This window comes from Trichosurus vulpecula, chromosome 8 (genome assembly GCF_011100635.1).
Source record: "Trichosurus vulpecula isolate mTriVul1 chromosome 8, mTriVul1.pri, whole genome shotgun sequence".
Taxonomy (NCBI): Eukaryota; Metazoa; Chordata; class Mammalia; order Diprotodontia; family Phalangeridae; genus Trichosurus; species Trichosurus vulpecula.
In genome coordinates, this window is record NC_050580.1 from 129,816,961 (window position 1) to 129,841,184 (window position 24,224).

A 24,224-nucleotide genomic window follows, 5' to 3' on the forward strand; every position below is an offset into this window, starting at 1 on the left:
CTCTGAAAAATACACACTCAGCTCTTGATTATCCACCTTAATGAAGCAGACAGTAGTGCAGAGAACCTTAAACATCAAATAACTCTCAAGTCTTTTATGTTTGGCTTTCGATTGCATAGAATATACTCCATAATCATAAAGTGATTTTGCAGAAGATTTACTCTCTCATTTACACTTTACTTAAAACATTATTAAAATAAGTTTAGAGTGCCTGACCATGCACTGACTGAACAGTAGGCAGAAACTGACCTAGGATGAAAAAATAGCTGTGACTAATCCAGAAAGTGGGGAAATCAAGGTTGAAAGTGAAAAGAACAAATTACAGAATATTTTCAAAAGAAATGTTTTATCACAAGTGTAATAACTACTAAAAAACAATCCTAAGATATACTGTAAGTGGTTATTCATAAATAAAATGTGACTCAGTTGATGAAAATTTCCAATTCACAGTTAACTATGATTAAAGACTGCTGGTTACTAATGTCCAAAGATGGCAAGGGCAGGAGGAGAGTAAAAGCACAGTTAGCAAATTAATTTACTGCATTTCTGTTTAGTCCTCTGCTTGCTGCCAAGACTATTTGTCTTAAAAAGAATTCTATTTATTATAGGCCTCACTAAAATAAAGTGTATTTTGGATTTCAAAATTGTGTTCCAATTTTATAAGCCTTTCATTTCTTTAAATATTCATGTTGGTGAATGGATTTATGATCTCAATGATTTGGGAGGTCCCAGGCATGCACAAGACAATCCATTCCTGCCTACCCACCTAGAGTATTTCTTGTCCATGTCTTCCCAAAAGTTCACCACAGGGACCCATCCAAAGGTACTAGAGAACTTTGTTATGGACACATTTTACCTGGAATAAGGGAAGACTTTTCTCTTGCAACACATTTGGAGGAATGAGGTTTGAGGGGCGTTGGAAAGGATACCTCAGAATTGTAATTACCTGAGGTATAGGCATACAACTGGATCTCCAGAAGGGCGATCTCCATCTCTGACTTAGTGTAGGCATCTGGTTCTTAGGTGAGATGAGACTATAGCAAAAAAAAAAGGAAGGGAATGGATGATCATACAAAAGGCTCACTCAGCATCTAGCACCCAGGTTATGTCAGATCCTTGCCAATCTTCCCAGCTTGATGCACCTGGGTGGTCCCAGGCAACAGGAAGCTCAATTCATTGGAAGGAGGGCAAATGTTTTAGAAGGAGGAAAAGGGCCTTGCTCAGGTTCATCTGATTGATCTCCAGCCTTTGATGTTACAGGTGGGGGGAGCAGTAATGAGCCAGATTGCATGGCAAATGCAGATTTTTAATATGGGAGATTCCTGACAGATTGCAACCAAGGGGTGCTAGATAAGAAAAGATATAGATAGGTATAAAAGTGACAGCCTGTAGAAAGAAAGGTAAAAGCCAGAGGGGTTTTTGGAGGACAATACATGTCAATAGGAGGATTGGTTGAAGGAAACGGGAATGCTTAACCTGAGGAAGAGAACATGGGAAATAAGATAGTTGTTATCAAATATTTGAAGGTTAGTTATGTGAAAGAGGAATGATTCTTATTTTCCTTGGATCCAAAGAGCACCAGTGGATAAAAGGGAGGCAGATTCTTGCTAAATAAAAGAAAAAACTATGAAAATGACCTAAAGAGTGTTAGATTGCTTCATAAGTTAATAAATACCCTAACACTGGAGAAGCTAAATAGCCATGTGTTAGGTTGTCATCAAAGAGATTCACCCTTGAAGTGAATTTGCCCTTCAAGTTAGTTAAATTTTCTAAGATCCTTCCTGATCTCAACTTCAATGATTCTCTGTCAGGCATCATTGCCAACTAAAGATCAACTTGATAGGAGACTAAAACATTTCTGAAATTATGTAAGTCATTGGGAAAATCCAACCCAAATTTGGGTGGAGACCTAGTGGAGTACTGATGGAAAAGTATGAAGAAGAGCCACCCAGGATAGATAGCCATGGATGACTTGCAATCTGTAGCCCTGGAAGGAATACTTATATTAGAGAAGCAGTGTGGGATAGTGTACTGAACTTTGAGGCAGGAGGACCTGGATTCAGATACTATCACCAACACTGTCTAGCTTAGTAACTTTGGGCAAATCACTGAATATTTCTGAACCTCAGTTTCCTCAACTATAAAATGAGGGGATTGAACTAAGTGAACTCTAAGAAACCTTTTGGCCTTAAACCTGCAATCCCATGATCATTAATGTCCCAGAGATATTGACGTATCGATGAAAAAATGTCATTTCTTTTGCAAAATCTGATTTATATCCAACTTCGCAAGAATAAATCTATAAAAGAAAGAAAAAAGAAAAGAGGAAAGGAGGGTCATGGAAGCAATTTTTAATGCATAGGAAAAAGGCCGGAAAGAATGACAGACAAACAGGATAGCTTTGAAAATTATACACTCAGTGTATAAAGAAAAACAAGCTTTATGTAATAGCAATCTACAGTTTCATATGCAATCCTTGTTTCCTCTTCTACTATGACTATGAAAAACGCTCATTTTATTTGGTGTTTCCAAAGTTCTGAATAAAAGAAATTAAAAACAAAATAAATAATATTGGGGATTAGGGAAGATAGAGAAAGAGAGGGGGGGAAGGAGAGGGAGAGAGAGACAGAGAGAGAGACAGACAGACACGGAGAGAGACAGAGAGACAGAGAGAGACAGGGACAGAGACAGAGAGAGAGAGAGAGACAGACAGAGATGGCTAGATATTCTATCCCCAGCACCTAGCACAGTAGTTGTGTGTAATAATATAAGCAAACACTTCCTACCCTCAAGGAGCTTAACATTCCAATGGGGGAAGGTGACACAATGTGGACAAGACAGCAGGTGAGGAGAAGAACAAATCCAGAGAGAGGTTCTAGCCATAAGTTAGGTGAAACATGGCTAAGGTCCTACCTAAAATGGTGGTTTCTGGGAGGAACACATCGATCTAGAAAGAAATGTTTCAGGGCAGAGGTTTCTTCAGTGTCAGGGCAGCTGACAAAGAGAAGTCCAAATAAAGAGTTGGAGGCATGAGTGAGGTAATCATAAATTAAGAGCTGTAAGAGACCATAAAAGTGACTTTTTCTAGTCAAAAGCCCTTGGTTTTTAAATGAGGAAACTGAAGCCTAAACAGGTTAAGCAGATTGCCCAGGATCACACAGTTAATAAACAATGGAACCAATATTTGAACCCGAATCCTCTGACTCCAAAATCAGCCCTTTTTTCCGTGGAACCCATGGGTCCTCTCAAAGTATCAAATATATCAGCTACAATCTGATTGTTCTTTTTATGATCATTTTCTTAGAGACTTAGCATAGAAAGCTGGTAATTTTGTTTTTTAATAGTCAGATAATTTTCATTTATTGATGACTAAGTAAAGACCAAGAGGCAGCATAATAGAGACCTGGTGTTGGAACCAGGAAGACCTGGGTTCAAGTCCTGTCTCTGACACATAATAGTACCATGACCAAGGGCAAGTCATTTAACCTGTCTGTGCCCCAAGCAACTCCTAAGATTATAAATTGCATAGATATCAATCTGTATCCTAGGGAGAGCTCCCTACGTTGCTGAAATAATAAGTCTTGAGCAAAAATAAGCAACCCACCCCTGACCCCAACATTACTCTTACCTCCACAAAAGTGCTGCTCTCCTGACTCATAGTGGGATGGTGGATACTCCAAGGCTCTGCCACTGGAGCACAAGGTTCTACCGAGTTGGAAAGTCTTCACAGAAGTCCAGTAGTGATTGTAGACTACATCATCTGTTAGAGGACCACCCAAGCTAAGTATGGAATAGTTCATCAAGAGAAGTCAGGTCACTAAGCAATGAATTATTTTGCCATTACAACTCATGAATATTACTGCTTCCACAAATAACAATTAGACCTTATGTTTGGCATTTCATTCTTTTTAAGGTGCTTTCAGATCCATTATCTCCCTTGATATTAGGTGCCAGCTGGAGAATACAAAAGAAAAGGGAGACCTGTGGTCTGAAATTTGTAGAGAAAGCAGATATACCCTTAAAGATGGCTTAAGGACAGTAATGGAACATTGTATAAACAAGTCTAAATTAATGTAGAAGAAAATTAAGTATAAAGTGCAGAGAGGGCACACAGTAACAGAGTTGTTGGGGTGGTGTTAATGAGGTATGGCTAATCACAGGTGTGCTTACTACACACCTTAGGGCTGAGGCTAAGTGAAGCTTCCTGAGAATGGGACTCTTCAGAAGGAACAAAAAGGATACATCTTACTCTTAACTCATTCTGACTTACCATCATGAAAAATGACTCCCAAAGATGGACCCTTTTGGCAAGTGGCAAGAATGAGAGCTGCTTCCTCCGTGAACAGCTCTCCAGACCGGGGGATCTCTTGACTATTGAACAAAGCTTTGCAAAGAGGAACTAGGTTTATAAATAATGCATTTCCTTTGTCTTGCAGGAATTCTGGAGGCAGAGGTACAATCAGATCAGCTGTGAACAGCTTACATAGCAAATCTAATAGGTTTGTAAATTAGATTTTGTGTTCATTTGTTTTTGCTGTAAGGCAGCTATTAATCTGCTTCTCTTCTTTGCTGGCTGGTGCCCTTCTTACTTAGTGAACAGATCTGTTTTGTTTCATTTCTGCTTTCCATTTCCCTAATCACTTTTTTGGGAGGGTGGGGGGAGGGGAGAACTGTCAATATAAGATCACTTACAAATGACCCCAGGTTTGCGTATTCCAAAGATGGGAAATATGGGAAGGCAGCAGTTACGTTGAGGAGATAAAAATCAGAATCATATTAGACAGCTTTGGATATCATGGATCAAAATTTGAATTTGCATATCTACTATGAAACTTGAATCCTGCAAGACTCCAGTATAGGTCACAATATAAACTCTTCACCAAAATTGAGCAATTTATTGGGAAAAAACAAAATCACTCTCTGGTAAGGAGGTCAAACATAGAGTTCAAGATGCTAGCTGAAACTACTTAAAATGTTTGGGTATACAGAAAGCAATTAGTCCGAAGGAACATTGATTGTTTAATATGTATTCAATATTCCAATAGGACTTTTTCTCACTTAGCCATAGTGGAATATTTGACCCTGTTAAATGCTGCATGCGGGCTAATCCTGAGAAATATGGGAGATTTCTGGCAAAGTAATTTTTCCTGCAGCATCTCTTAGATCCACTCAAGATGTACTGATACTTTCTTTTTAAAAAAAAAATCCTCATTTTGCGACCTGTAAAGAAAAGATGCTATTGTTTCTGACTTGTTTTGGTCATGTGGCAATTCCTAGGTCACTTATTTTGTTACAATGACCTTAACCAAAGAAGATACAGAGAGAGGGAAAAAAAGCCCTCTGAAACATTCTGTGTCTGAGGTCATTGTGTAAACTCAGAAATTTGAAAAGTTTGGTTCATAGAACTGAGATCATCCAAGTAACCATCACAAATGGCCCTCGTAGTTCCTCCCTAATGATTCTAACAAACCAGGCTTCTAAGCGTAAAGTATTTAGGGAGTTGGGGCTGGTTTTTTAAAAGCTTATTATTTCTCTCTTACAGCAAGGTCATTGTGCCATGGTAGCATAGCAACCAAATTCAGAACCACAGACCTGGGTTCTAATATGTGTCCTCATGCAACGAAACAGTCCCTGACATACCTCCATTCTAAAGAAGATTCCCCTTCATCAGGGTTCTTAACTTTTTTTGTGTCTTGGACCCCTTTAGCATTCTAGTGAAACCAACAGACCTATTCTCAGAATAATATTTTTAATATATAAAGTAAAATACATAGGATTACAAGGAAATAAAAATTATATTGAAATAAAGATATAACTTTTCCCCATTCAGGTTCACAGATCCCCTAAAATCTATCTATAGGCCCATTGGAGGGCATGTAGAGTTCTAGGTACTCTAGGTTAATTAAGAACCACTGTCTTAAGACCTCTTAAATGCCACAGCACCACTCAGAGTTATCCACCATCAAACCAAACAGTAGCAAAAAAATGTCCATTCCTGTTGTGTCCTGGATAGAGTAGGGTGTAGGTATCCTTCCTGGCCAGGTAATACAAAAAATGTTCTCTGTATGTGTCAGGTATTTTTTAAGGCATAAACGCATTAGGGCTATTCACATGTATTCTGATACCTGATGATATCAGCCATTCTCTCTGGAAGGCTGGCTTATCATGATAAAATATTGAAATGCTGCCATCTTTTATGCCACTTGATGTAAGCTGCAGTGAAACATGGGCATTAGACCTATGGTCTTGTGGTATTGCTGATGCCCTGGACCTACTGCCAATATATGGGGTCCTGCCCAGTTCTCATGGGTGCTCCTGTCAATGGTGTATGTAGGGTACTTCCATATCCCTCCCAGAAAGGGAGACCCAAATTCTAAGCACAGATCTCTACATCACCTTTGGAAGAGCTACATGACTATGAAGTCAAGACAAGGAGCCAGGGCCATTGAGGAGGGAAGAAGTAAAAGCTGGTACCAGTAAAAACACAAAAGTGAATTTCTACTCAGCCCATCTGCAGAAAGCCAAGGGAAAAAACAGGGCTTAAACCTCGTGAAAAAAAAAAGAATTTTGCGTTTTTGAACTTGGCTGGAAGCCTCAGAGTAAAGAGTTCTTTGATTTGGACTCTTGAAAGGCCAAGAATTTGGATTCTCAAATCTGCTTAAAATTCAATCTATCCTTCTCACCCCAAACAAAGGAACAGTTCTCTCCTGTGACCCAGATGCTCTCTACGTGCATCCTGCCGTATCTAGGTTGAATATTATATCCTTTATATAAATATAACTATAACCTAGTTTCTCAGAAACCCACTGGCATAGATCACAAGCCTATGAAGTTAAGAGAGTACAGTAATACCTGGTGTTTGAGGAAGAAAGGGGAAAAGAGAGGCATTTAATGTACACATAACCGTGCATCACCCTGTGGAAACAATTGACCCACTGTTGCCCTAAGGTCTGAAATCTATTACCTTTGGCTATAATTCCAAAGCAGTCAAAGCTTTGGTGTACATTTTTATTGCCATTTGGCATTTTTTTAAACCATCCTATCTAGAGGGTAGTCAGATGTGGTGGAAAGAGTGTTAGATTTGGAGTGAGAAGAACTAGGTATAATTGTGAGATTCTGCCGCGTTTTATCATAAGACCTTGGGTAAATTATGTCACCTCTGTTCCTCTATTTTTTCCTCTGTAAAATTAGAGGGTTGGACCTCTAAGTGTCAGAGAGGGTTAGAACCTCCAGTTCTAAATAAATGGCACTGCAATTCATTAAGAATTAAAGTATCTGGCTTATGTGTTTTTCTTCCTGAAATTTGAATCACAGAGGTACCCAGCTCCACTAGTGACTGCTAAGTTTCACTGAGGGCAAAGGAGTAGGGAGTAAGGGGGCCCTCTTTGTGGCCAACACTTGCCACCAATGTAGATGGGAGCTTTACCAGCAAGGAGTGTGCTTGGTTTGTACCTGAGGGAAAGCAAAGGGAGTGGGTGCAGGGGACAGATAATGTATACATCGTAAAAGACCCATAGGCTTCCATCCTTCCAGGTAATCGCTGCAATTTTGCTTTTCTGAAGTTTACATTCATGCCAGAGCAAAAACAAAACTATTAGAGATGTCATCAGCATGCTAACAGATCCTGTCTCTTTTTTTCTGGTTTGTGGTGTGTGTTTTTTTTCCTCCCCAGAGTTGAAGTTGTAATAAATGGCTCTTCGTCTCCAGCTGTTGTTGACAGAAGTAATGAAAGTGCAAAACACAACATTAAGCCAGCCCCAACCACATGGAGACACAACCAGACCCTGTCTTTGAAGATCAGGTATTGGTAATTACCTATAGGACAAGAGACAGATTTGGCCCTCTTCAGCACAAGCTGGCAAATTGCCTCTCTTTATCATCGAAAGAAGTCAAGATAGAAATAAAATGTTTACCTCCTGCTGAGGCAGGCTTCATCTGTAAGTGATCAGTCAGAAATATAAATCTCAATAGCCTAGCAGCCCAGCAGGTATATGACACCATAGAAGAACCAGGAGGCAGAAGAAGAGAGTGGGCTGTCAGAAGGGTTCAAGGTTCCAAGAAGTGAGTCATGGGGTGGGGGGGCAACATGGGAGGGGCAAGGAGAAAGAGTGTCCACTTATCTTGGGGCATTGCAAGTGACCCCCAAGTTAGGCCAATCAAGGGACTGCTGCTGCTCTGATCACACAGGTCCATTTGGCCAGCCTGCTACTTTCTTGAGTATATCCATATTGCCGTTGTGCTCAATTTCTGGTGTATGATGTTTTCATAGTTTCTAAAAAACCAAGGAGATTCACCAAATTTGAGGCTGAGGTGTGAACCACAGCTGTTGCAAATCTGCCATTGGTTTCAACATAAATGTCTTTATTATAAAAGCTGTCCAGGGAAAGTCTCCATCTTAAACTCATCCAAGGCCATCACTGGATTTCTCTGGATCTATCCATCCTTACCCATAGATGAAGTAAGCATTGCCTCTGTGGCATGTATACAGGATCACTGGACGGGCCCCGTACCTGCCCCTAAGTTCTCACTGGGAGTCACGAACCCTCCCCAAATCCTCCCTCTCCTACTGGCTGTTGCCTGAAATTCTACTTTTTAATGCTGGAGGTAAATAGGTAGTGCTGCGGATAGCGTGCAGGCCTTGGAGTCAGGAAGACCTGAGTTCAAATCTGGTCTCAAGATGCTATCTGTGTGACCCTGGGTAAGTTACTTAATAATTTCCTCATATGTAAAATAGGGATAATGATAGCACCCAACTTTGAGGGTTTTTGAAAGGACAAAAAGGAAACTGTTACATAAATTTTAGCTATTAATATTATTATTATCCTTTAAGCCTTTGACCACTATTGTGATGCAGAGCCCCCTTAGAGAGGGGCTTTATGTCTTTAGTAGTCATTTACTTGTTCCTAAGAATAAAGAATCTAATCACAGGTTTGCAGAAGGAGAAAGAAGAGTGTGTGGGCATGAGAACAGGCCTAGCATCATTCAGCTGTAAGTCCTTTGAGAGCTGGGTCAGTGTAGTATCTACCTTCATACTCCCAGTACCTAGTATGGCACCTTGAATGTAATAGTACTTAATAATTTATTTAAGTGAATTGACACTACAGAAAGTAGAAGAGGGTAGCAAACATGGAATCTGGGGACGCTATGAAAAACTGTACCCAGCTTACAATTTTGTCTAGCAAGGGCCCTGGGGTATGGCCACTAAACTAGAGTTGAAGTAGAAAATGAGATTGTAGGAAGGTACGAGGGAAAGGTAATGGTCCTACTATCCATGCCTTGGGTTTCAAGTTTCCAGGATAAAGAGATCTTGGATAGAAAGAGAAGAGCAAATTCTAGAAGTATGTGATCTCCAGAGAGTATGTAGAGTGGGAGCAGAAGCAGAAATGAGCAGCCAAAAAAATCATCAGAAGAAGTAGATTTCCCTCTCTACCACCTACCTTCCCTTTCAACATCTCTTCCTGCAAGGTCCTTGGTTCTGCATTCCCCAGCTATGGCTTCCTGACAGCTGCAGGCCCATATTACTGATCCCTTTAATAAGAGGCAGTGTGTTGTCATTAAGACCAACTGTGAGTGAAATTGTACCTCTTCTTGCCAGCTCAGCCTCATCTGGGTTTCCTCCCTTTAGTTTATTCCCCTTTATCAACTGCCAAAGAAATCTGATCGCTTCACTGAAGGCACAAAGCAGAGGAGGTACTCCAGCTTATGGTCCTGAGATTGGGGTGTGTGAGCCTGAGAAGGGAGTCAGACCCTAGGGGACCATGATGAATTAGTTGTCAAGGAGCTTGGCCCTTCCCATCTCAGGGCTCTTGACTGTGAGCCCAGAGGATCCCTCAGTATGAACGATTTGCCTTCACCCAAGGGGAGGGACAAATCCTTTCAAATCCAGGCAATTAGTCATTGAAATTATTCATAAGAAAAGATTCTTCAAGTTATTTGAAATAATGTTTAATAATTGATAGTAATTTCTAGTAATTAATTAGAAATTAATTCACTTATAAAAGTCTTTATTTGTGGGCTTTCTAGGGGTTCTCTCTGCTTTTAAATACTTTGGGGTTGGTAATTGCAAGGTTCTTAGCCATTTCCCAAACAAATTAGTGAGTTAGTTGAGTTACATAATCCTCGGTAAGCCCCAGTAAATAACAACAATGATTCCATTTTCCATCAAGGAGTACAAATTATTAAGTGCAAGATTTCTCTGTGTGTTAGAGAAAGCTCTACTTCATTAATTAAGAAATAGAATCAATGGAAGAGGAGAGGGGGTAGTATCCCTTCCAGGCATCCCCTGCCCTACTAAATATCAGGGCTCCCGGTGGCCTGGCCTGCAAGAATCCAGGGTCAACTGAAAGCTTTATGCCTCTCGGGCATCATTTTTCCTACCTGCATAACAGAGATCATAGGATCACAGATTTAGAACTGCAAGAGACTCACAGGCCATTTAGCCTAACTCTCTAATTTTACAGATGAGAAAAATGAGTCACATAGAGGTTAAGTGACTTGCCCAAAGTCACAAAACTGGTGAATTACAGAGGCAAGATTTCCACCCGAGCCTCTGTCTCGTGGCCAAGTGCTGTTTTCGTCTTTCTGCAGTCCTAACTCCGATGCTTCCTTGGGGCATGGAGGTGACCCTGGTTTCTCAAGGACGATGGCAGCAGCACATGAATTCTGGCAGATCCCACCAAGCTGGGCAAGGCATCAAGCTTGAGTCTAGTGATAGAATGTACATCTGTCATCTAAGGGTCAGGCCAGCTAGGCTTGGAAAGGCTCATCACCAGAAAGCTGCCCACCAGGTGATGAACTTTCCCAACCATATCAATTCATGAACTCTTCTACTAAGGCATGAAGGGATTACAGCCTTCATCAAGAAAGGAAGAATCTCCACAAACAAATTCACTGATTCTTGAAAAATTAAAGTAAAAAAGTTTAATAAAAAATTTTAATAAAAAATTTGGCTGACAATATTGGTTAGTCGTTTATATCCGCAGGGTGCTTAGAGATCTTATAATGAAGTGAGCTCTCATTTTTTGCTCCTTTCATTTGCCTCAAAGGCATTCAGCTTCTCCTGAGTAAACTTAACAACAGCTAACATTTATGTACAACCTATCATGTTCCAGGTGCTTTGCTCTAAGCACTTTTAAAAACATTATTTCATTTGATCCTCAAAACCACCCTGGGCCATAGCTGCTCCTATTGTCCCCATTCTACATATTAGAAAACTGAGGCAAACCAAGGCTAAGTGATTTGCACATAGCTAGGAAGTGTCTGAGGCAGGATTTGAACTCAGGTCTTGCTGACTTCAGGCCCTCTTTACTGTGCCACCTCACTGCTCCTATGTGAACTTAGGCCATTTCACATAGCCAATCTCTAATACAAATAATTCTTTTCTGCTCATGCTCTATTATATTGGAAAGGTTTCTTTGCTGGATCCTTCAAGGTTAAGTCTCAAAAATATGATTTCATTATCCTAAGAGGAACCAACCAGGTAGAAGGTTCTATCTTTTCCCTAAAGCTAAGGGTCATATTACTTTCTAGCCAGATTGGCCTACTTTCTATTTCCAAATTCAGCATGCTATCTCCCACCCCCAACCTTTGCACAGCATGTCCCTTATGCCTAAAATGCATTCCTTCTCCTGTATTCCTCACCTATACTTATAATCCTAAGTTTCCTTCAAGGTTCATTCTGGGTGCCACCTCCTACAGGAAGCCTTTCCTCATCCTCCTAATTATTAGTGTTTTCTCCATCTTCAAATCATTTTGTACATGTTGTATCCCCCTAGTAAATATATTCTTGAGAGCTACCACCATTTTTCATTCTGTCTTTCTATCCCCAGCACCTATACCACATGACCTTCTACATAGTAGGTGCCTTAAAAATGACTTTTGAGTGGAATAGAATCACAGACAACCCAGAACCTAGTTAATAGTCATTGGACATCTGTCGAACCTCATGGACTTCAGATATGGAAGAGACCTAGAGGTCATCCAATCCAGCCCCTTAGTTTTATAGAGTCCTAGGGCAAAACAAGGAGGAGAATTTCTCCAAACAATAAAAACAATGCTTAGCCCCTCTTGACCATGAACCAAGTGTATCTATTTATAAACACTGCTGAAATATTGTAGAAGAGAGAGATGCATTAAACAACCTGTGAGAGTTGACTGTGCAGTTTCCTCCGATGGCAAGTCCTTGAAATTTTCAAAAAAAGTACAAGATGCCTCCACAGGCCATTGAGAAAGTTGATCAGTTGCCGTCTGAGGTAGACACAAGGGTTAGCAACACACTCTTTCCTCCCCAACCTGGAGAGGAAGCTGTCCAGTCAATGTCCCCCCTCCAGTTCATCACTGAAGGGACTGGGATAAAATATAAGATACATGCTAATTAGAAGGCAAGGAAGAATTGAACTCTGACTTCCTATTCTTATAATCAGGACCCTACCCAGTGTCGCTCTTTGTCAAGGATGCCCCAGTCTAGGATTACTCAACGATCTGCCATCTTTTTTTTAAGAGTGGTGTGCCAAGGTTCCAACCTAATCAATTCTAGCGTGATAGAGGGGCACACTGACTTGGCAGCTTCCTGTCCAGATTGGAGAAGCAAATGTGAGTCACCCACTCTCTCGGCAGGTGGCAGCTGTCACATCTGCTGCAGGTGTCAGGGTAAGGGCTCAGCTGTGGCAGCCAGCCCACCCGCCAAAGAAAATTGGTCCTTGGGTCATCTTTAGCACACCTGCCACAGGTAGACAAACCTCTGCCCCAAACCCATTAGCCAAGATTACCTTTAGGGGGTTGGCATGCAGCTGTTTACCTTGTTTGCTGAAGAGTGGCTGGTTATCAGACATAGAAGGGGCAGGTGCATAATGGGGGGAGAAGGTGGGAAGGAAGAGAAAATGCAGCACTGAGAGAACAGTTGGCAAGAGAGGGGGCTACATTAGGGAGGCAGGATGAAGGAAGGAGATCCTTTCCTGTCACTTACATTTGTGGCTCTGTTTTTCCAGGAAGCAAATCTTGAAGTTCCTGGATGCCGAAAAGGACATATCAGTGCTCAAGGGGACCCTGAAGCCTGGAGACATCATCCACTACATCTTTGACCGAGCTAGCACCATGAATGTGTCACAGAACCTGTATGAACTCCTGCCCAGAACGTCTCCCCTGAAGAACAAACACTTCAGGACCTGTGCCATCGTGGGCAACTCCGGGATTCTGCTGAACAGTGGCTGTGGGCAGGAGATAGACACTCACAGCTTTGTCATAAGGTAATGGCTCACACTTGAAGCTGGCCTGAGAGATAGACTGAGAGATGTCAGATGAGTAGAAGCAATAACAGGACTTTTGGTCTAGTCAGTCCATCTGTCGCCATGTCAAGCACTTTCTAAGTGCTAGGGCCTGCACTGGGACACTGGGGGTATGAAAGAGGGCTGAACCGTGGTGTCCCTGCCCTCAGGGAAGTTCCATTCTAATAGGGGAGCCAACATCTATGTACATACAAGACAAATAGAGAGTAGATCGTGGGATCATAGAGTTAGGGTTTAAAGGAAACATAAAGCCCAGCAAGCCCAACCTCCTCATTTTACAGATGAGAAAGTTGAGGCTGTCCTCTTGGGGGATAGAGCACTTAAGGATTTCAAAGCATTGGAATGATATAAAATGCAGTGGACTCTATATTATTTGCAGCAGCTACATTTGTGCCAGAATCCGTGATTTCTTTGGTATAGGGAGCTCATGGTGTGAAAATCCCTGTGCTAGTGACGATTTAGGTTTTTTTTTTTAATCTAATAGTCTTAGAGAGTTACATAGAGAACTGAGATGTTAAATGACTTACCCATGGTCACACACCCTGGAGAACACTGAAAGACGGGTTTCAACCCAGTTCCTCTTGATTTTTAGGCTGGCCCTTTCTCTTCTGCCTAAGATCATAGAATTGTAGATTTAGAACTAGAATGAGACTTGGAGGTCCACTAATTCAACCCCTTTGTTTTACAGATGAAGAAACCAAGGCCCAGGGAACATAAATGACTTAGCTAAGGTCACACAGTAATGGTAGAGCTGGGATCAGGTGCTGTAGCTCCAAGTTTTAATGGAGGTTTTTTTTTCCATATAACATGATACCCCTCAGTTTACTTACTTGGACAAAATTAAGAATAAAGATTTTGACTCCATCAGCCAGTCAGTAAATATTTACTAAGTACCTTTTATGTGCCAGGCACTGTGCGGTGCATGGAAGATACAAAAAGAGGCAAAAGTCAGTCCTTACCCTCAAGGAACTCATAATCTAATAAGCAGACAAATATGTGCAAACTATACACAGGATAAATAAGAAATAATTTAAAAAGACACGACACTGGGGAAAAGAAGGGAATGAGCATCTATATAGCATTTACTATGTGCCAGGCACCGTGCTAACTGCTTTACAAATATTATCTCATTTGATTCTCCCAATAACGCTAGGAGGTAAGTGCTATTCTCATCCCCGTTTTTAGAGATTGGAGAACTGAGAGAGACAGGGTCTTCCCTAGGGTCACACAACTAGTCTGAGGCTAGATTTGAACTCAAGTCTTCTGACTCCAGATCCAGTGTTCTATCTACTGTGTCACCTGGCTGCTCGCAAGCTTTTCTTAAAAGCCCATGCCAGGTACTAGAGAGGTATAAACAAAACTCAAAACAAAGTCACTGAACTCTAAGAGCTCGCATTTTATGGCAATTAAAATCAATGTTCTCTTGATCACAATTTGATATATCTTGCAGAGCGCCCAGCAGAAAATGGCAGAAAGCTAGGAGAATAAAAGGAGGGATTTAAGATTTCTAATAAATTGAGTTATGTCAATTCCACATAGCTGCCATAGTGATTTTACTAAAATTTATGTCGATCCCCTGCTCTATAAATTCTACTGGACCCCCTATCGACTCTAGGAGCAAATATAAACTCCTCTCCTTGCCATTTAAAGGCTTTCAAAACGACCTGATTCTATCCTAGCTTTCTAGACTTCCTTTATATTATGCCCTTCCCAGTCCAACCAAAATGACCTTCCTGCTCCTCCTTACATCTCCATCCTCACTCCTCTACACTGACTGTCCCTCACTCTTGGAATGCACACCCTTCTCACCACCACTACCACCACCCCACCCCCAATCGTGTCTTAGAATCCCTTGTTCTCTTCAAAACTCTGCTCAAAGCATCCCCTTCTACCCAACACCTTTCCTGATCCCCCCACCTCCTGGTTTCCTCCCTCCCAAAATCACCTGATCTTTATTCTGCACAGATTTTACGTTTTCGTTTGCACATACATCTCCTGCAATAGAGAAGAGGGACTATTTCATTTTCATCATCATATGTCCAGGGCCTGGTACAGAGAAGGCACAGAGTAGGCACTTAATAAATGCTGATTGATTGATTGAGCTAAATTAAAATGGAGAGAAACAGAATAAAAATTAGCATTGAAATAGCAGATGAGCCAAGGATGACATAATAGGAAGAATGCTGGTTTGGGAGTCAGAGTTCCCCGAGTTTGAATCCTAGATCCACCATTTACTAGCCATGTGTTATTGGACAAGTCACTGGACCTCTCTAGGCCTCATTTTTCTCAGCATAAAATAAAGGGCTAGACCAGGAAGCTCTTAAGATCCTTTCTAACGCTAGAGCTAGGATGCTGTCAACAATAATAGTATTACTTTCACATGGCACGTTTAGATTTACAAAGTATAGCTATTATCATCCTTGTTTTTTCAGAGAAGGAAACTGAAGTTCAGAAAGGAGAAATGACTTGTTAGTAATTGGCAGGATTCAAACCCACATCTTCGGATAGTGGTCCAGCGTTCCTCGTACTACCCAACACCTCATCCGGTATAGTCAGATGCGATAAACAACTGTCTGGCCATAGTTCCCATGGAACACAAAGACGGTGGTGCATGTGTGGACATCATAGTTCCACTTCACACACACACACACACACACACACACACACACACACATCATTTCATTTTAATATTTCACAAGTATTAACATTATATGATGCTCAATAAGGCTTGCACCCAAATTGCAAACCCCGGTCAAGATTAGTCCCCTTTCCAGGTCGCCCATGGTCTCACTATTCTTTATCCATGTACATGCATATGAAAGGCAGTGTGGTCTAGTGATAAGAATCCGGGAAAGAAAGAGTCAGGAAATCTAAAGTCTAGGGGAAAGCTGTCACTAACTTTGATACATAGAGACTGCAGTATGTTTATACGCACTATATTTCTAGTTCCCACATTCAGACATAATTTCTTTTTAATATCTATTGATTATTAACATTGTATAGTGCTCACACGATGGAGCATATTCAGGAGAGACTGTATGACAGAAGAATTAGAAGATATAGGCGATAGCGTCTAAAGGTACTATGATACAAATATATTCTTAGGGAATAATGTGTGTGTGTGTGTGTGTGTGTGTGTGTGTGTGTGTATAGGTACTTAGAGAGGAAAGGACTCCAGATACCAGTGCACTGCTCAAAGAGAAAGCCATCCTTTTATCTTTAAAGTCCATGCCTAGCAGGTGCCCATGGATTTGTGTGTATCCAGGGCTGACTTATGTGTGTGCTCAGAGATTTGCAATTCTATTGCGGAGACATCCCAGCCATTGAAAGAGACACATGTGAAAACCAGGAATGACAATTGTATGACTTCTGCCCTTTGATTTAAAAAGGCTAAGCAGATCTCCCAACCAGCAGGGTTGGGTGGATCATTTTGCATTGCTTCATTCCCCTCATTCCTTTGCCCCCTAAATGGAGGCACTTAATAGATCAAAATCCTACTCTAGTAGAGAAGCATGAACAAATGATCTGGATAGCCTCTCTGGTTTACTTAGCAATTCACTGTTTACAAAGCAATTTCCTCCCAACATCTCTGTGAGATTGTAAAGAGGGTACTGGTATCCCCATTTTACAGATGAGGAGACTGGGGTTCAGGGGTCTAAGATAGTTTGGCTAGAGTCACACAGTCAGCAAAGGTCAGAGCCAGAACCTTAATTCTGAATTTTCTGTCAGGCCCCTGCTCTTCCTTCAGAACTATTCTGATCCCTCCCAATCCCAATATCACTGGAGACCTTACTGGGAGGCAGAGAGTTGGCAGAGAGAAAAGTTCACCTTTGAGCTCTTTGGTGCTCTGTGTCAAGAATGAGACCACCATATAAGAGCCCACAGGTGGCTGATTCTCCACCCACTTGCTATTTATTAAGCATATACTATGGGCAAAACACTGTGCTGGGTATTAATACTGTTCTCAACTGGTTCTTGTTGGCCTTCCCTTTTCCCCATGCCCATACCATCTTCAATCAATAGGCATTTATTAAGTACTTTCTATGTGCCAGGTACTGTGCTAAGCTCTGGGGATACACAATGAGTCAAAAGACAGTCCCTGCCCTGAAGGAGCTTATTATCTGATGAGGGAGACAACATACTAATAAATATATACAAAGCAAGCTATATACAGGATAAATAGGAAATAATTAACAGAGTACTGTGTGACCTTGGGCTAGTCACTTAACCCCAATTGCCCTGCCTTCCCCCCTCTGAAAAAAAAAGGAATGGTAAAAAAAAATAACAGAGGAAAGGCACTGGAATTAATAGAGGTTAAGGAAGGCTTCCTGTAGAAGGTGGGATTTTAGTTAGGACTTAAAGGAAACCAGGGAAGTCAGTAGTGGGAGTAGTCCTATGCAGGATATGGGCCAACTATATAATAGGTGGGTAAGATAAAGACAGGAACAAAATCAAGAAAGGTCAGAGGGTCTTTCAGAATCCAGGTCCAGTGCTCTCTCCACTGTGCCACCTAGCTATTTAAAATAATCATGAGAAACTGAGTGGTATAAGGCAGAGAAAATGAGTCTGGATTTAAGACCTGCCTCTCAGATATAATGACTATTATCCTAGGCAAGTCATTTAATGTTTCAGTCCTCCCATCCCACCCACTTCCTCCTTCACCTCTGCCATCCCCCCCATCCCATTGCAACAATTCTCTAAGATTAAGTTGCAAACAGGTACTAACCTGCATTGGTAGAGAAATTATAGGTGTAGTCCCATCTCATTCAGTCATAAGTCATCCCCAGATTTGCGTGTTTTTAATATTCTTTTTTAAATATTTTATTAATGCATTTTTATTTTTATACTACATTCATTTCATAGAAATATCACCCATATTATCCACCCTTACAATTAAAAAAAGATAAGCAAATCTATTGATAAAGCAACTGACAGGCAGATATGTATCATTTCACACCCCTGGTTCACTGCCTTTCTACTGAAAGAAATTGAGTTTCTTCTAATTTCAGTCTCCAGGACCCAAGATGGATCATTGCATTTGAACCACATTCCATTATCTTTTGGTTTTGTCTTCATTATTATTAATGCAGTCATTGTTTATCTTCTGGTTCTGATTGCTTCACTGTGCATCAGTTCATATAAGTCTTCACATATTTCCCTCAGTTCCTCAAATTTGTCATTCCTTTTGGTACAATTCTAATTTTGTACATTCTTACGCTGTATTTCATTCTGCCTTCCCCAATCAATGTGAAAGACCTCTGTTTCCAGATTATTGCCAACGTAGAAAGTGAGACTATAGTTATTTAGGTATACATGGGACCTTTCCATTATTGACCTCCTTGGCATATATGCTCGGTGGTATCACACGTGTTCAACAGGTTGATCTTGTCAGGATCACAGAATCTATGTTCATAAGATCATAGATTTTTAGCTGTAAGAGATCTTAGGTAGCATCTACTGCAACTCCCTTGTTTTATTGGAAAGAACCTGAGACCCAAGGAGGCTGAGTGACTTTCACAGCATCACTCAACTAGTCAGTTGCAGAAGTGGGCCTGGAACCGAGTTTTTCTATTCAAGTGCTCTTTCTACTAGACCATAATGCCTCCACCATCTGACCCTATAGCAACTCCATATGAATGAAGCCTTCCGGAATCAACGGAGCTGCGGCCACCTCTTCTGCCTCTCCTAATTTCCATTTTCTCTACCCTGACGGGCAGAAGGCAAGGTCAAAGCCAGTGATCCTGAAACCTCAGGCTTCTTGTAGCTGATGGCCAATCTCTGCTTTTTGTTCTACTCTCCTTCTGCATTCCTGAAGAACAGAAGCTTCTCCAGACTCCAAAGCATACCCTTTGGATTTTGGGACTATGGACATATTTCCTTCCAAAAAAGCTTAACAGTTCTCCTACTCAGTTTTCAGTTCAGAGAAACACCTATTACTCTGAGAGTCAGATCATAGTGGTCACAGTAAAGGGAGGCCAGTGGCTAATATCAGATGCCTTATGTAAGAAATGATCCCTTAATTGGATATATTTGACTGAGCCTGAAAATAAACCCTTGGAAGTTTGAGAAGGTCAGTGGCTCCAAGCAAGCTCAAAGCATAAACCCCACATAAATTGGTGCCTACACTCCTTTTCCTTCTTCAGCTCAATTGAATTCAATTCAGTAAGCAACTATTAAATGCTTACTGTATGGAGAGTATAGTAATAGTTACCAACTAGGTAAAATAAAATAACGTCCCTACTCTGATGGACCTTACCAAATTAGTAGCGGGATATTTGTTATTCAGTCATTTTCGCTCACATCTGATTCTTCATGACCCCATTTGGGGTTTTCATGGCAAAAACACTGGAGTGGTTTGCCATTTCTTCCTCCAGACCATTTTACAGATATGGAAACTGAGACAAAAAGGGCTAAGTGACTAGTACAGATCTAAAGCCAAATTTGAACTCAGGTCTTCCTGACTCCAAGCCTGGCACTCTATCCACAGTACCACCTAGCTTCCCCAGTATGGGGATATGGCATGTACAAGAATAAAAGCAGTCATTGGCATAAGAGAGGTACAAAACATGGAGACAATAATTAGAAAGCACTTAGCACAGTGCCTGGCACATAGTAAGTCCCATGAAAATGTTAGCTATTATATTATCATAATCATCATTACTGCCTTCTCTCGGAGGTGACTGCCCGTTTACAGGGTATATATCATGTTTGTGTGTGTATGTGTGTGGGTATCTATGTATATATTCCCATTTACTTTCAGTTCTACAGTAGACTATAAGCCCCAGGGAGGGCAGGTGTAATTTTTTTTAATTTATCTCAGACAAAATATTTGTCCTTTGCAAGCCCTAAAGCACTGTATAAATACTAGTTATTTCTGTTGTTATTATCATTTTTCATCTAGGCTTTGTATACCCCCCAATCTCTAGCTCAGTGGACACTTAATAAAATATCTGTTGAAGTGAATTCCATTCATTTAGGCCACATGGTTTAGGAGGGAAAGAGCGCTAGATTTGGAATCAAAAGATCTGGGTTCCAATGTCGGCTTTGCCACTATTTGTGTGACCTTGGCCAAGTTATTTAAACCTTCTGGCTCTCAGTTTCCTCCTTTGTAAAGTCAGGGGGTGTGGGATGTGTGCGCCCTAGAAGACCCCTAAAATCCTTTCAGCTCTAAAGCTATGATCCTGTAAACCTATAAATGGAATAGGAAGGGGGTAGGAGTGTGTGTTGGGGGTATTCCAAGTCATGAGTGAAAATAAAACCAAAAGGACAGAGGCAAGAAAGCACATACTATATATACACATGTGTGTGTGTGCGTGTATATATATGAAACAGCAAGAGACTGAAGATGGTTTTTTGTCGAATCACACAGAGGGTAGCAGTGTAAGAACAGGCTGAAATGGGAGGAAGTAGAAGACCTTGAATGCCAAGCAGAAGGGTTTGAGCTTCACTTGGTGGGCAGGAGGGAGTATTAAAGAGTTTTCAGCAAAAATGGTTAAATATGTTATTAAGGAAAGTGAATATGGAGACATTTTGAGGGAAAGACTAGAGGGGAAGAGTGTAAGTGGACAGAGCCATTAAAAGGCTATGGTGATAGTTCAGGTGGGTGGTATGAGAGACTGGAATAGGAAATAGCAGTGGGAATTGAGAAGAGGAGGAAGATGGGAGACATTTTGACCACCAAAACCAACAAAATTTCGTAACTGGATATGAGAAGTAAGAAAAAGAGAAGAATCAACTAGAACTCCAGGATTTTGAATGTGAGTCTGGACAGGTGACAGCACCACTGACAAAAGCATGTAAAATTCGAAAGACAAGCAGATTTAACAGGAAATGAATAAATTCCTTTTGGACCAAGTTAAGCTGGACATGCCAGCGGGACAACCAGGGAGAAATGTCCTGAAGACAGTTGATAATATAAGAATGAACCTCAGGAGAAAGACCAGGGCTGAAAATGCAAATCTGGATACTACTTATCTTATCCTCTCATCACCTTGGGTGTGATGAATGAGGGAATGATGTTACTGTATCCAAAGTATGAAATGAGACCAAAAAAAAAAAATCCCTCTCATTCCATGGGGGTAAGTGGCTATCATTTCATCATTCTGAATAACAAAGAATGACAATGTTCTCACATTTGTAGTGTGTACCCTTTCTAATTATAATTCTTCTTGGAATTATGATAAGCATTAAGCTCTATAGGGATACAATTTCCGAATTATCAGAAATCAAAGTTTCAATACAGACACACATCCACATGATTTCTATAGAACTACTTGCCTCTTTCCAACACAAAGGACTCACTGGGCAAATTCCCGCTTACCAAAGATGAATCCAACCTAGGGTTTACATATGCTTATATAACCTGTGATCCTAGCCCCCTCATCCCCACCCCCAGGCTTTTGATTTATATGGACTAGTTTCATTCTTAGAGGTAGACCCAAAATAATCACTCTTTTGCTCATATGACTCCACCCAGAGTTAATATGAGAAATTCTTCAAATGTAACTCCTGTCTAGGGCTCCACCAAATATCAGAAAAAAGTCTCCCAGCTCCCATACAAGCACTCAAGGTAACAATGCATATATCAAGTACAGGACAGACTTTATTCCCCCCAACAGAAAATGCAAGAAACACATAAAAGACCCATAGTAGCCCATTTGAAAAATCAATACAATCATCTCTCTACAGTGAGTCAAACCATTCCCCAGGGCTCCTCAATTTTTCAGACTCATAGCACCACCCTGTGGTTTAGATTCTCCTCAGGGGGGAAATGAACTTGGGGTTCCTGGGAAAACAATTCCCACAACATTCTGGTAAATCCCTCTTCATCCCAGGGGCCTATACAGGAATCCAGCTTTATGGTACTATCCTGGGGGCTTAGATTGCCCCAGAAAGAAATGAACTTGAGGGTACTATAGAAGTGAGCCCAATTCCCATTTCACCTACACTCTGCGAATAACTCACAGTGTTAGCAATTCAAGTCTTTTTCAAAAGACTTCATCTAAGTCATGGTTTTGGTCCCTTGCTGATCTTCCATCTTCCAGGGGGTAGCCATATGCTTACTTCCCAGGAACTCCCACCCCTTCTTTTGTTAGAAGGCTGGCTTTGGGGGTTGAACTGCCTAAGAATTCAACATTGTCCATGATATTCTCTCCATTTTTATCCAGGAGGCAAGAGTTGAGGGACTGCCCTCTCAGCCACATGGAGAAGGGCACATACAGCTTCCACTGGGGTAATTTCCATTTGCAGTTTCTAAGCTGAAGAGATCTCCTCCCCAAAAGGCCCAGGTCTTCTCTTAATTCTGATACTCTCTTGTTTCTTCCAAATAAGGAAAAGGCAATAAAAAGGGGGCGAAAGGCTGTCTGCAATGAAACTTTCCTTTTAAAGCCAATACAGAATGTCTCCTCCCATAAAAATCCACCATACAAAAGTTCATGCCAACCAATTATTCCCCAATAGATCCACAATGAGTCAAGAATGGATCCAAATGGGCATGTCCATTCCTTTCATCAAAAAATACAACAAAAGTTCTAAAGACTCATACCCTAGAAGGTTATTCCTAACACATGTAAATACACTCTTAATTATCTCAACACGCTTCTTCTCTCTTTTCCACTCTATGTATGTCTTGGTTTTACACACACAAACACGCACACACACATACACATACTCAAGAACATGTGTTCTTTTTTCTTATTTAGTGTTTTATTTTTCCCCAGTTACATGCAAAAAATATACATTTTTAATGAAGATCCTAAATAGCTTCATCTCCAACAAATAAGGAAGGTGAACGTCCGAGTTTAAAAAAAAACGGAGGGGGCAGCATTTCTCCCAGCATATATAGTGAAGAAGCAGGCTGGCTTAGTGAAACAAATGTCAGAAAGACATGGGTTCGAATCTTGCCTCTGACATTTTATAATTGTGTGGTTCTGGGCAGCTAACGTAGCCTCAGTGTCCCTTTGGCAACTCCCAAGAGCTCCCTATCTACTACCTAAGGTTAGGGATCTGCACTAGTGGAAGAAGTTCCCCAAGCAAAATCAAGAGTCCTTCTTGTCTTCCCATAAAGGTCCTAGTTTGATATTGATGAAGAAGAAGCCTATATCAGATATATCCTTTTTTCTCTCCCCAACCCACCAAGGGATTAGTTTTTGATAAATTGGATTGTCTTCAGAGTCAGGCAAGTGTAGGATCTCCCCCATCATCAACACTCCAAAAGAGACCTGAAATCTAGTCACAATGGACAATGAGAAAGTTTACACTGGAGTAGGGCCCTAGAACTGTCCCCAAAGCGCTGTCATACTCTAGAAGATTTAGGGGTCCTAGAATCAGCCCCAGGCTTACGGGTCCCAGGAGGCACTTGGAAGCCCAGTACATCTTATATGTACATATGCACTAAACCAGTGAAACCCTGGTATACCTGATGAGAACTCTCGGTGTCATAGATGGCATTCAGAACCTCAGAACATCGGATCTATTTGATCTGTTTTAAAGCTCTTCACAACCTTGCCTTTCCATTCTTATACTTCCTTCCTTGTACTTTATGACCCAGCAACACTGACCTCCTTGCTGTTCCTTGTATAAGATGCTCCATGTTTCCTATTTTTTCTTTAGCTGTCTCCCCTGCCTGGAGTGCTCTGCCTCTTCTTCATTTCCCTGGCATCCCACCTTCTGCAGGAGACCCTTCATGGTCTCTCCCACTGTTAATTCCTTCCCTCTAAGATTACCTCTAATGTTCCCCATAACATATCTTATTTGTACATGGTTGTTTACATATCAATTACCCCATTAGAATGGGAGCTCCTTTAGAGCAGGGAACATATCTTCACCTTTCTTCATATCTCCAGCACTTCACACAGTGCCTGACACAGAAGCACTCAATAAATGTCCACAGACTGATTGATTTTAGTCCCTATTATCTAAGAGATGTAAAGTCCTAAGAAA

General features: G+C 41.1%; 1 protein-coding gene across 2 annotated transcripts in view; it reads left to right on the forward strand.

The window, feature by feature from the left end:
- The window catches only part of ST8SIA2 (ST8 alpha-N-acetyl-neuraminide alpha-2,8-sialyltransferase 2), a 93,036-nt gene that overhangs the window by 52,428 nt on the left and 16,384 nt on the right, over positions 1-24,224 (forward strand). The window contains exons 2-4 of one of the 2 annotated variants that reach the window (XM_036736390.1): positions 4,437-4,499; positions 7,673-7,801; positions 12,987-13,244. In XM_036736390.1, the coding sequence (XP_036592285.1) occupies positions 4,437-4,499; positions 7,673-7,801; positions 12,987-13,244 (450 nt within the window). The remainder of the gene's footprint in view (positions 1-4,436; positions 4,500-7,672; positions 7,802-12,986; positions 13,245-24,224) is intronic. The other variant, XM_036736391.1, reaches the window with a different exon arrangement.